Source organism: Grammomys surdaster, unplaced genomic scaffold (assembly GCF_004785775.1).
Source record: "Grammomys surdaster isolate TR1022 unplaced genomic scaffold, NIH_TR_1.0 146, whole genome shotgun sequence".
Classification (NCBI taxonomy): Eukaryota; Metazoa; Chordata; class Mammalia; order Rodentia; family Muridae; genus Grammomys; species Grammomys surdaster.
In genome coordinates this window covers 9,677,746-9,690,393 of record NW_021604604.1, presented here as the reverse complement: position 1 = coordinate 9,690,393, position 12,648 = coordinate 9,677,746, and the positions used below count along the sequence as shown (strand labels likewise).

The following is a 12,648-nucleotide window of genomic DNA, read 5'->3' as shown; positions in this document are numbered from 1 at the left end:
CTCTGATGTGGGTGCTGGGAACTAGACTTCAGTCCTCTGCAAAAACAATATCTTCTTGTTTTAGTTATGGTTTCTATTGCTGTGATGAAACACTGTGACCTAAAATCATGTTGGAAAGGAAAGGGCTTATTCAGCTTACACTTCCACATCACTGTTCAGCATCTAAGAAGTAAGGGAAGAACTCACACAGGGCAAGATTCTGGAGGCAGGAGCTGATACAGAGACCTTGGAGGGCTGATGCTTACTGGCTTGCTTCTCCTGGATTGTTCAGCCTGATTTTGTATAGAACCTAGGACCACCAGCTCAGTATGAGATGGGCTCTCCCTCATCAATCACTAATTAGGAAAGGCCTTACAGCTGGATCTTATGGAGGCATTTTCTCAATTGAGGTTTCCTCCTTTCCAATAACTCTAGCTTGGGTCAAGTTGACACAGACTAACTAGCCAGCATGGCACTCTTAACCATGGAGCCATACCTCCAGCCCCAGTGCCTGTGTTTTACTTGAGGCTGATAACCTCAATATATGGAATTTCTGACCTAGAGAATCATGCTGACATTCAAAATTTGGACCCTGAATTTCAGATTTTTAATAGCGATAGTCAACTTCTAATAACACTATATTATGAGTAGAAATGTAGACACATTTGTGTGTGCTCTGGTATTTAGTATTTAAAGTGTTTCACAAAAGTATGTGTTCATCATGAATAATTCATATGCAAATACATATCTATTTATTCCTCAGTTTTTTAGCATCCACTTTATACAAGGCATCATGACTAAGTGTAGGAAAAGATGTGGTGACTGCTTTCAATGACAGACAATCAAGTTGAGAGCTAGTCACAAGCACAAGCGGAAAGTGAATCAAATGGAGGACAGGTAGACAGAAGAAGCTTGACGTTATCTGAAGATGCAAGGGAAGAAGATACACATTAAAACACATCAGACCCATCAGTTGCATGAGTGTGGAACCATTAGGAATCATGCAAACATTTGAACCCCTTTTCAAACATCACCCTAACTATGATGTACCCATGTAAAGGGCACAGTTATTCAGAGTTGAACAACCATCACCACAGGGCAAGGATAGGGAAGTTTTACTTCACAAAGGTAACTTCTTCCAGTGTCAAATAGTCTTATAATAAAGGAATCGAGGCATAAAAATGGAACTCTTATACTGTTAGCCCATTATGGAAGGGAAAGTTTCACATTGTACATTAAATGAGCTATAAACACAATTTTCTGTCTTTAATTTTTAATTTTATTGGTGACAATGGACATAGATACATGAAAATCTACACTGTCTCTACACATGTATTTAAATAAGACAAGAATTCTAAGATTTGGATTTCAGTGGTGACTAGAATGCTTTACTGTATAAATCTCCAAAAATTTTAAAATCTGCTCATTTCCCTGTGTTTTATAAAAACAGTTGTGAGAATTAGGAAAGAACTTGTTGAAAAGAAATACAGATAGATTCCTCATGAATACCAATACATAATGGATTATAAAAGTGTCAGCAATGCCATGAACACTGTTGTATACTCAGTGTTCACTGTGAGGGTGGGATGCCTAAGAACATGTCCCCAGAGAGTCACCTGACCTCAGCTTTCTGTATGCATGTGTATGACAGCCCCCCTGTACTTCGACAGCTGAGACCATGGGAAGCCATGGTTTGCCTTCGATATCCCCATACCTTCTTCTGTGTTGGTCCTGTTGCCCCTCTGACATCTTTAGTTTTTTCTAGATGGCTGTCTCCCACATTTCCTATGTTTCACCCTAAGAGTTCTCTGAGTTCATTTAAGACCATAGATGCATTCCAAACTTCTGAAGAGTTTGTATTGGTCCCACATCAGGAATCACAAAAATTAAAAGTGTAGAGTGAGTTGTCCCACCAAAAAGACTAACAGTAAAGACAACCTCAGGGGCTGCTGTGTGACTCTCTGAGGCAAGTGTAGTGCTCACTAGGTACTAGACATATAAACCGGGAACTAGATGTGAGTTCCTAAGACACATAAGCCAGCTACCAGGACAGATTTAACTGAAAAGCAGAGCAAGATGAACAGCAATGATGTTTGACTCTGAGCATTTCATTTGCTTTCCAAGGAACCGTGGCAATTGAAGCCAAATGGCTCCTTTCCAGGTTAAGGCACCACATAAAATTTACTGTCTGTGAGTTTGAGTCATCTTTCAAATAAAGTGTCATTGTTGAAATTGAGACACAGAGTTTTCCAACTGTTTTGTAAATGTTAGGATTTTGGTCAGCTTGTTATATCAGACTTACTATTTAGGATATTAATTAAAAAAAAAGAAACTAATGCCAGTGTAAACATGCCTCAGATACATAGGTCTATAAAATATTGCACATAACAGTTTGTTCAGTATTTACCCATAGCAATTTTTCACTATTATAAAAAGGATATAAAATTGTGCAGACAATCTTATGAATTTGGTTGGTCAATATTACTTCAAAATGATAATATTACAAATTATTATGGATTATTTACAAGAGCTTTAAGCGATGTTTAAGTAAAAATGAGGGTATGGTAAAATAGCTTAAATATAAAAGATTATTCTCCAAGATTATTTGCTAGGACATATTAACCATAAAGAGTGGCTAATAAAGCTGAAATAAGCATTGTCAGGTCCTTAAGGGCAAATTTCTGTTAGGCTCACAGTTGTATTAACTTTATGTATCTCCATCTTATTTATGCTCAACACAGATTTCTCTTTTACATAAATGTGAGGTATTACAATGAAAACGAGTGTGTAAATTTCAAGGTAAATATTGGTGTTTACTATAGCTACTAAGATAATATTCACCCATACAGTTAAATTGTTTTATATATGGACTCTCCAAAGTGTGCGAGTACTTTTCAACATCATCAGGGTAGTGAGTACCTTGAAATGAATGCTTAAAAAAAACAGTGGAGATAGCTTTTTCACACAATCGAAAGGAACTATAAATATAAGATTTTGTAAAGTTGAATTATGCAGACATGAGTTTCTAGGGAACATGAAAAAGTCACTCCAGGTAGCAGGAAATTAAGCCCAAAAGAGCCCCAATGCCAAAGCATGTGTAACACCATCTAACACCTGAAGAAGCCCAATTAAACCTATGATCTGTACAGAGTAGTTATCTTAGAAGGAAATAAGCTGAGTGGTGATGAAATCTAGCTAATCAAATCTTAATTTCCAAATCCTCTAGCTGGCCCGATTCTCTACCTAGAGAAATGAAACATAAATAAATACATGTTTTTGGTCCTTCCTTAATGAATTCATCTTTGTAGTTCCACAAGTACAAGGTCCCAACATCATATCTCTTTTCTCCCTGAGCCATCACATCCTTAGAAAGGGTTCTCTTCTATAGGGAGGTGTCTGAGATTCCATCGGATTACAGTAGTGTTCAATCTTAGTTCATCTCATCTCTGTAGGAATTGGTTTTGCGAGTCATATTGGGCTGACCTGGACAGCTGCCTGAGTTCCTACAGCTGTTCCAGAATGTCGGCCAGATGTGAACCGGTGAGAGCAAAGGAAATCTTCATGGCTGCGGATTGCTTTTACAGTGTTGGTAGCTGCGTTTCTTTTCCCACAGGGTACTCTGCACTCCGTACCAATGCACGACAAAGATGAGGTGCTCATTAGGGACTCCCCTGTTCCCTGGGTCATTGGCAGGTATGGACGGCTATGATCATCTAGCCCTTGTGTCCTTCCTTCCTTTCTTTCTTTGAATAGGACCAGTGTTTGAATTTTAGGTCTTCATGTTTCCAGGTCACGCCTCTGGGGTCTTGTCACTGGTCAGTTGTTCCCTGTCTGTCATTTCATCCTGAGGAGGTCTTGCTCTATCAAAGAATCCACACTAGGAGAGAGAAAAAACAAGCTAAGAATCAAGTCATCTGGGGAATTTGTAAAATACCTTATTTAGGGAATTTGCATCTTGTACGAATTTTAAAGAAGCCTTGGGATATGTGAATGCTATCTGACTAGTTCTCCAAATTAAGAGGGAAAATCAATGTTAGTTACCTGTGGAGAGAGTTCATTGCTCAGACAAGGTTGGCAGAAGACAGAGCAGCTGTGTCTTTTCTCCTGCCATACAAGCAGGAGTGATAGAATGTCTCCATTTTATATAAACCTCTCATAGACCTTGGATATTTTCCTATATTATAGCTAGTGTTCTAAGGATCTATCCCTGCTTTTCTGCATGCTTTCCTCATTGCACATGATGACATGACAAGTGTTGTTTCTTCTGATGTTCTATAGTGTCCTTAAGAGGGGCCGTCTGGAGACCATTCCACCTGGGTATCTATCCCATGTGCCGTCACCAAAGGTAGATGCTGATGTGGAAGTCAGGAAGTGCATGCTGATAAGAGCCTGATATAGATGTCTCCTTAGAGGTCTCCAAGAGTCTGACATATTCAGAGGCAGATGCTCACAGCTAGCCATTGAACTGATCATGGGGTTTCCAATGGAGGAATTAGAGTGAAGAATGTTGGAGCTGAGGGGGTTTGCGGCCCCATGAGGAGAACAGCAATACCAACCAACCAGAGCTCCAAGGGTCTAAACCACCAGCCTGGGAGCACTTAGGGAGGGATCCATGGCTTCAGCTGTATATGTAAGGGTGGAGGGCCCTGTCTGGCATAGGTGGGAGAAGAGATCCTTGGTCTCATGAAGGCTGGATGCCCCAGTGGGTGGGAATTTGAGGGTGGGGAGGTGGGAGTTGGGGGGATAGGTAGGGCTACATCCACAGAGGAGCAGAAGAAAGGGTGAGGGGATAGGGAGTTCCTGGGTGTGGGGGGGATTAGGTAAGGGGATAACATATGAAATGTAAATAAAACATCCAATAAAAAAAAGACACAGTTTAGGAAGAAGTGACATTGTTATCTGTCCTTCTGTACTTGGTGGGACACACAGTTTTTAGAGGAAAATCTAATTTTTCATTTATATCAATGGTAACACCAGGCAGGAGGGGACAGGCTTGTGACTTTCTAAAGATTTACCAGTACTCTGATAAGGAAGATTCCAGACTCTTCTTCTATCATATTTCAAATTAATGTTTACTCCTAGATGATGTATTCTAGTTTTCTAGAACTTGGAATAATTATTTATTGTTTCTCATATGGGAAATACAACATGAGTTCTTTATAAGGCTAGTTGGGTATTGTGTCATTTAGAACATAGAATTCTATCCAGTTACCATAAATAGCAGACTAATACTAAAGTTATCCCTACACATGAGCCAGAGGCGATATGAGCTCAGGACAGCATGGCCAGCTGATAATGATTAGAAAAGCTATTCTTTAACTCAAACAAAGTTTTCTAAGTTTACAGTCTTGTAAAGCATACAGCTGCTATTGTTTCAACATTTATAAATGCCATGTTCTTGGAGATCTACACAATAGTGGTTGACCAAGCTGTGATGGGGATAATTACTCTTCTAGTCATGTCATTGTGACACTGTTTTCATTTTGAGTGGAAGGTTCTGTTTAACTTGGCAGGTGGACAAATCACTGGGCTATAAATCTGCTGCTCTTATGGAGTTTTCAAACAAGTCTCAGTAGGACATATCTAACAATTTAAATTTTCCTATTAGAGACAGACTAGTTGGCAAGATTGAAGACAAAGTTCACACAGTATGCATGGCCTATTTGGCCTAATATTTGACATGAAAAAATAGAATTAATCTATATTAGCTGCATGGGTGTATCACTTTTAAAGAGAACTTCAAAGGGCTGATGATACGAACATGCCAATAAAACACACAACTTCCTGGTTAATGGAAAAGAAAAAGAAGTCTTGATAGTGGTACCATTACTCTAGGCACATTGAAACGGAGATCATAGGTCCCAAGACAATTATTCAATATATTTATTTATAAAAAAATTCAAGATAAGGGCTCTGTGAATATTGCTCTGGAGATAAAGGCTTGCCTAGCCTGTTCATAGTCCTGGGTTCAATTTTTCGCATTCAGATAGAAATCAACTCCCTGATCCAACCAACCAACCAACCAACCAACTAACCAACCAACCAACCAACCAACCAACCAACCAACCAACCAACCAAAACCAAAACCACCCTTCAATGTGGAAATAGTTTACTCCCCATCTTCTACAATATTAGATTCACAAACAATATCTTTTCACTTTCTCTGGTCTCTGAAACCCCAAAGGAAAAGAAAAGGGAATTAGCTTACCTTCCATAAAGCTAAAGTTAAGATGGCCAGAACCAGCAAGCCAAGAAGGATCGCTAGTATTATGACCCACAGTGGAATTGAGAAGGAGACATTTGGAGTGGCCCAAATAACCGACGTCTTAATCTGAAAAGAAAATGAAGCAAATGAGTACTAACTTGAAACCATCTGGAAAGACATAGCAGGACCTTCCAATTTACCATTGCAGATCATTCTGAAATGATTCTCAGGATAGCTGATGGAATTCCAGGGGAGATTAAGAGGTCATAGCAATTGAACTTGACCTCTCTAAAGCAAGCACACACCCATGTATATCAGGCTGAGTGAAAATCTAATAATAGACACTTGTTGAGTGGGTGATCCTTAGTCCTAGAACCATAGACTAAAATTGAGGTAAATGAGAAGCCAATAGGATGGAAAAGAAGAGCTTTGAGTTGGAGTGGCCTGCTATGCAAACAACAGATCAAGAGGTTCCTGTGAGTGTTGAAGAGTATCTACACATCTTTTCAGGGAGCTCAGCTAATCTCACTGACAGGTAAATTTGTGAGCAACCATGAAATATTAGACATGTAAGAGTTAATGTTATTAGTCAATGTCAATATTGTGTCCCTTTAACTGTAGACCTTGTGATGGAATAATAAATGACAGCTGAGAACTTGGAGCTAACCATCCTGCATTTATTTATTTATTTATTTATTTATTTATTTATTTATTTATGTTTATTCTCTCTCTGTCTCTGTCTCTTTGTCTCTGTCTCTGTTTCTCTCTCACTCTTTCGTGTATATGTATGTATGTATGTATGTATGTATGCATGTATGTGTGTATGTATGCCTCAGTATTTATGTAGAGGTCAGAGAACAACTTGCTAGAATCAGTTCTTTCCTTGTACCATGTGAATTCCATGAGGAGAACTCAGGTTGTCAGGATCAGAAGCATGTGCCCTTCTTTACCCACTAGGCCGTCTTGCCAATCTCTATCCTACATTGTAATGGAATTACTTGATGTAAAAATTGTCAGAATGAGAGTGAAGTCATGTGTGTCAGTCCTAACAAACAGGAATAAACAAAGGCAGGAATAAAGAAATGAAGGAGGGTTCTCATGAATGATTGCTTGGTAGTAATCAGTAACAAAGATTCTGCCATGAGGGGCTGGATAGATGGTTCAGTGGTCAAGAGCACTTGTTGCTCTTGCACAGGACTGGAGTTTGACTCTCAGCACCTGCACACAAATGTTCACACACACTCGTACACATAAATATAAATAAAATCTGAAAAAGAAGAATCGGCCAAGATCAAAATGGTTTCATATATATATATTCCAGTTCTGTAAAGTTATCTGCCCAGCAACTATCTGATTAACTTAGAATAACATTAGTTACTCTTGCTAATAATCCCTAGTTTAATGATTATTGTTTCAAAATATCTTATTTCATCATCCTCTTTTTTTTTTTTTTTGCATTGTGTCTGAGAAGATGCTACAGTGGATAAATTACTTGCTGTGCAAACAAGAGGACCTTAATCAGAACCTCCAGTAGAATCCATGTAAGATTTGGGCATGAAGCATGAGCAGCTATAATTCCTGTGTGGTTACCAGTGCCAGGAAATAGAGATGGGAATCCCTGAAGCTTCTGGGACAACCAACCTAATGAATGAGCAAATGAACAACAAAAAGAGACCCATGTCAAAGACAGGGGAAGACAAGGACCTAGTATTGATATATTTCTCTTCATTAATAGGAGACACCGATTGCTGTTTGAGTTAATGTGCAGGGTGATGTGGGATTATACACATGTGCTTGGATTACCTTCCAACTTAAGTCCAAGTTTTGTGGATAGAGCTAGAATTAGTACCCGGAGATAATAGGAGCCCAAACTATTCCCCACTGTTGAAAAGAACCTAGCTCTAGGTGTTTTCAGGAAAAACTGGTTTGGTCAGCTTAGCCAGTCACTGGAATCAGGGCCAGATGGCTGTTTAGGGCTAGCCAGGGGGGGGGGGGGGGTGAAACCTCTGAGACCAGCCCCTAGACAGATTTAGTGTGGTTTTTTAAAACTATAAGCTACACATCACCAGGTGTCCTCCTGGCCATTGCAAACTTTGCAGGACTGTCTCAAAAGCCAGTCTATCTGTTGAAATAGGCATGACAAAACACAAAACAAAAGAAAGCTACTTGAAGAACTTTTCTTCTCCCAGCAGTAATGAAAAAGCACAATCTAAGCTTGAGATCAACACTTGTACTTGACAGGTGCCTCTGAAGCAGGGAGCAACTTCTTCATGGCTCTTGGTTTATATTTGTCTCCAGAGACTCTGGTGGCTGTGCTTTAGGGCAGCCTGTGGAAGGATGCTCACTGTATGGTGATCCAAAATCTCTGTAATCCTCCTTTACTTCCAGAATTCTGAATCTCTCATTGTCAAAACTGTGGCCAGCCAGCTTCCAGTAACACAGGGTTTATTTTGAAGCTACCATTTCGTGTCACTCTGAGTCCCCTGAAGTGTTAGGAATATCCATGTTGAGTATATTTCTTGTATGTCATCCCATGCCGTTCACTAAGGAGGAGGAATAGAAGGTCGTGAAGGACTTTGAATGTTTCCCTCAGCCTTTTAGATCCACATGGGACATATAGTCTACGATGAGTGTAACTGCAGACCTCTCTTCATCCCGATGTCTCCCCAAGATGATCCGGGATTTATGTTGCACAATAAGAAAGCATCAGCACCACAAAAGGCGACAGTGTCTCAGATCACTGCCTGGCTTGCAGTGTAGAGCTGGTAGAGACTGCAAAGAGCTGGGCACTGTGAACTGTTGAAGGAGACTGTATGTATGCCTTGGAAGGAGAGGTTATCCTGCAAGCGATTAGGGAGTCAGGTGACATTCAGAGCTGTGAATCTGCTGTAATGGTGGGCCACCAGCAAAACACTGCTTTTCCGAAGACTCACTGGTCTGTACAGACAAATGAGAGACTTAAACTGCACATGGCTTAAAAGGAAATGATTTAACTGGTCATTTTGTTCGGACCTAAGTTTATTTAAATACATGGTGGTAGGGAGCTGCAGACTAATTTGGGGGATTTTTGAATGAAAATAAAATGCTGACAAATACTAAAACACTGTAGTTTTCATCTTGACAAGCCCACAAGAAGCTTAGTTTGAAGCATCCAAAGACTTATAACTAAAGAAAAAAAATGAACCATAAAATGTGAGGTTTCTTATGACCAACTTTGGATTTACTCTAAGAACTTTGTGTTCACATCAAATTATATGAAACACCCCATGTTCTCTGTACATGTTCTCTGTATGAACCTGTATTAATCATCAGCTGTAACCTTGGTCTTGCTCAGAGCTGCCCAACAGAAATGTAAGCCATCTGTGAATTCAAATTTTGTAGCAGCCAATGTTAAAAAAAATAACAAGAATAGGAAACATTAACTTCAACTGTTAATAACTCTGTTAAAACCAAAATATCAATTATTATCTGTTAATATAAACCTAATGCCATTCAAACATGTAATTAACATTTTAAAAATAAATATCACTTATATTCCTTTTTTAAAAAAAAAACTATTATTATCTCTAAAGTCCACATTGGCGGCACATAACAGCTGCAGAGTTTTCACAGGCACTAAAGTGAAATGCACCCTACAAAACTAACAAACCGTGCTCAATGGAAGAAATGTGTCAGGTCTTATAGTTTACACTATATAGAATCAAAATGAAATCAAGTTATGAGTGTTTTCTGTAGACCCACACTTCAGGAACTTGGGTTCTACGTGTGTGCCTGGCATTGTGTCCATGTGACACCTTGGAGATTGGGTGACATATCTAGACTCCTCATTGTGAGCTTTATCTGCCTCATAGCAGAGTCCAGAGCATACTTTGAGGTAAGAGTTTACATTATGGCCTGCAGTGGATAGAAACCCTTGTGCCCAGGCCTAATGACCTGAGTGGATTCCACAAGATGGCAGGAAAGAACCAACTCCTGAGTTGTTCTCTGACCTCACTAGTTACATGTGTGCATGCTCTTTAAAAAAAAAAAACCCAAAAAACAAAAACAAAAAACAAAAATCAAGAAAACCCCCAAAACCTTAAAGTTCTGTTTTCAGAACACAGGCTTATGACTAGGTACTTCAACTTCCTAACAAAGGCTTATATTCAGTAACTGGAGAACTTAAAATGTTGTGGGGAGTCCAGTTGCTTGCCAACAAATCAACTTTCTGCTTTCATGCATTTTTGCTTATCAGGGACTTGAAGCTATTTAAAGAAATAGTATAAAAACTTAGCAACTCACTTATTATCATTATCTTAGGCTTTAGGAAGTGGAATCTATAAATTATAAGCAGTTGGGTTTTCTCAAAGTGATCCTAAGCAGGGAACATTTAATCTTACCTTCATCATATCGTAAATCTTGCTCTTCTTTATTACAGTGGAAAGACCATAAATAAACTCCAATATGTGTACACTCTATCATTGGCATTTATGATATATTTTTGAGTATTTTGATTAAAAAATGCCAAGGTAGGAGGAAACAGCTCCCTTGTGTTTGCAGCTGTAATTAACATTGACATATGTGTTTACATATCACAAAGTCTTAGATAAACACACTGCAGTGGGGTCAGGCGAATGTTTTAATACATTTACCAAGACACTTTACCTGTAATGCCATTTAGAGGAAAGTAGGAACACAAAGGGTTCAGTTGAGCACGCATTTAACCAGCTGTCTGTGGCATATCACCCCATCAGAAGTCCATACTCCAAAAAGCCATTTCATTCAAGAATTCTGCTTTTTAAATATGTTTGCAATTTACAGAAGAGATTTTCATAAATATTTTACAATTATAATCACGTGTACATTTGTAAATTGTGGAACTGGGTGTTTGTTGAATGACATGCAAATGGCTAGGTCAGAAAAATGAAAGAAAGGAAGGAAGAAAGGAAAGAAGGAAGAGAGGAAAGAAGAAAGAAAGGAAGGAAGAAAGAAAGAAAGAAAGAAAGAAAGAGAAAGAAAGAAAAAAGCATTCGAATAATTGTTTTTTTCCCCTGTTCTGTGATGATTTAAGATCCACTTGTATGTCTCTGAATCATACAGCCCCTCATCACCGATCAGAAGTGTGGTACCGACTCAGATGCTGTGCGAGTAGCAGGTGAGATTATTTCCCACATAAAAACAAAGCTTACTTATGTCTCAAGAGATAGCTAAATTGTGAACACGTTGTAAACAAAGTACAAACAAAGCAGTCACCCCTCGCTAGAGTCTAGGAAAACAACCATATGTTAGCTAGCCCCCTTTCAAAGTCTTCCCCAGTGTCCAGATGGTCCTGGGCTGATTCTCAAGTGACTCCTTCAATTGACTCTACCACCTTAACAGCATTTCCTTTTGACTGGGCTCTTTTTGAGAGAAAGAACAACGGGACCTTTGAGAACTTTCTCAACAAGATGTCTGCCCCCTGCAGCCAGACTTCTCTACAAGTCATAGAAAGACAGGTTGCCTACACCGGACAGCTAACTTTGTACCAGTGTGATCTTCTCCTGTGAGTCAGATATTAGGGAGACTTGAAGGCATTTCCTTTCCTAAATGTTTTTCCAGTAACTTCAATTTAAATGATTCGGTAAATCATGGTCATCAGATAACAGGTCTTTTTTTTATTATTTTTTTAAGATGGTAGTGGGAAGAAGCATGCATTTATTTGATCATTTCCTGGATCTTTTGACTTGAGTTGAGAACAGCAGGCTGTCACCTGTAGCCTTCCCTGAAAGACACAATCCTGTTGATGGAATCCCCTGGAACATGTGTTTCTGTTATGAAACACGTGCTCCAAGAAAACAAAAGGGGTCTGGATTTATCTCCCTGAGAGCCGCAAGCCTTTGAACCTCTTTGGATGAACACACTGTATTAGAATCCTAAGCCTCTGTTTTCTAGGTTGAACATAAATCCAGACTATAGCAGACAAGTTGTGAGAGAAAGAGAGGCGATCTAAATGAAGAAAGATGTGGCCATACTGGTTTTAAAACACGTTCCTCAAATCTTTATTGTTAGTTCCAGCGTGGGCTTACTAGGCTTACCCAGAGGAGATAAAACATTTAGGGATTAATGTTTATTGAGACTTGAGACTTAATTATCTCTGATAAACCACTAAAACTTTGGTTATGTAATTTTATTAATTATCTTAATAGTTCCATATGATAGATACAGTTTCTAATTGGATTGAAGTAGGGCCCCAAAACCTTAGTTTTCTTTCTAAGTGATCTGTGGTGTTAAATTTCTCAACTTTAGCTCTCCCCTGAGGAATTTCCTCTTGTAAGAATTTTAAAGCAGAGTCCAGGGCTACATCCAAGATCTCTTTAGTCCAGTCACATAAAGTGAAATCTCAGGACATATGGATTTTTACATATATTTAATGTTGCATGAGTAATGACCCTAAGCATATACTCTGAGTTGAGACTGACTGAGTAATCAATAAATAATGTATTTAA

General features: G+C 38.9%; 1 protein-coding gene across 1 annotated transcript in view; it reads right to left on the bottom strand.

The window, feature by feature from the left end:
- Window positions 1–1,235: 1,235 nt before the first annotated feature.
- Itga8 (integrin subunit alpha 8) overlaps window positions 1,236–12,648 on the bottom strand; it is a 178,437-nt gene continuing 167,024 nt past the window's right edge. The window contains exons 29-30 of the mRNA XM_028764938.1: window positions 6,188–6,310; window positions 1,236–3,856 (exon numbers count right to left, since the gene is read on the bottom strand). Coding sequence (XP_028620771.1) covers window positions 3,770–3,856; window positions 6,188–6,310 — 210 coding nt within the window. The 3' untranslated portion in view covers window positions 1,236–3,769. The remainder of the gene's footprint in view (window positions 3,857–6,187; window positions 6,311–12,648) is intronic.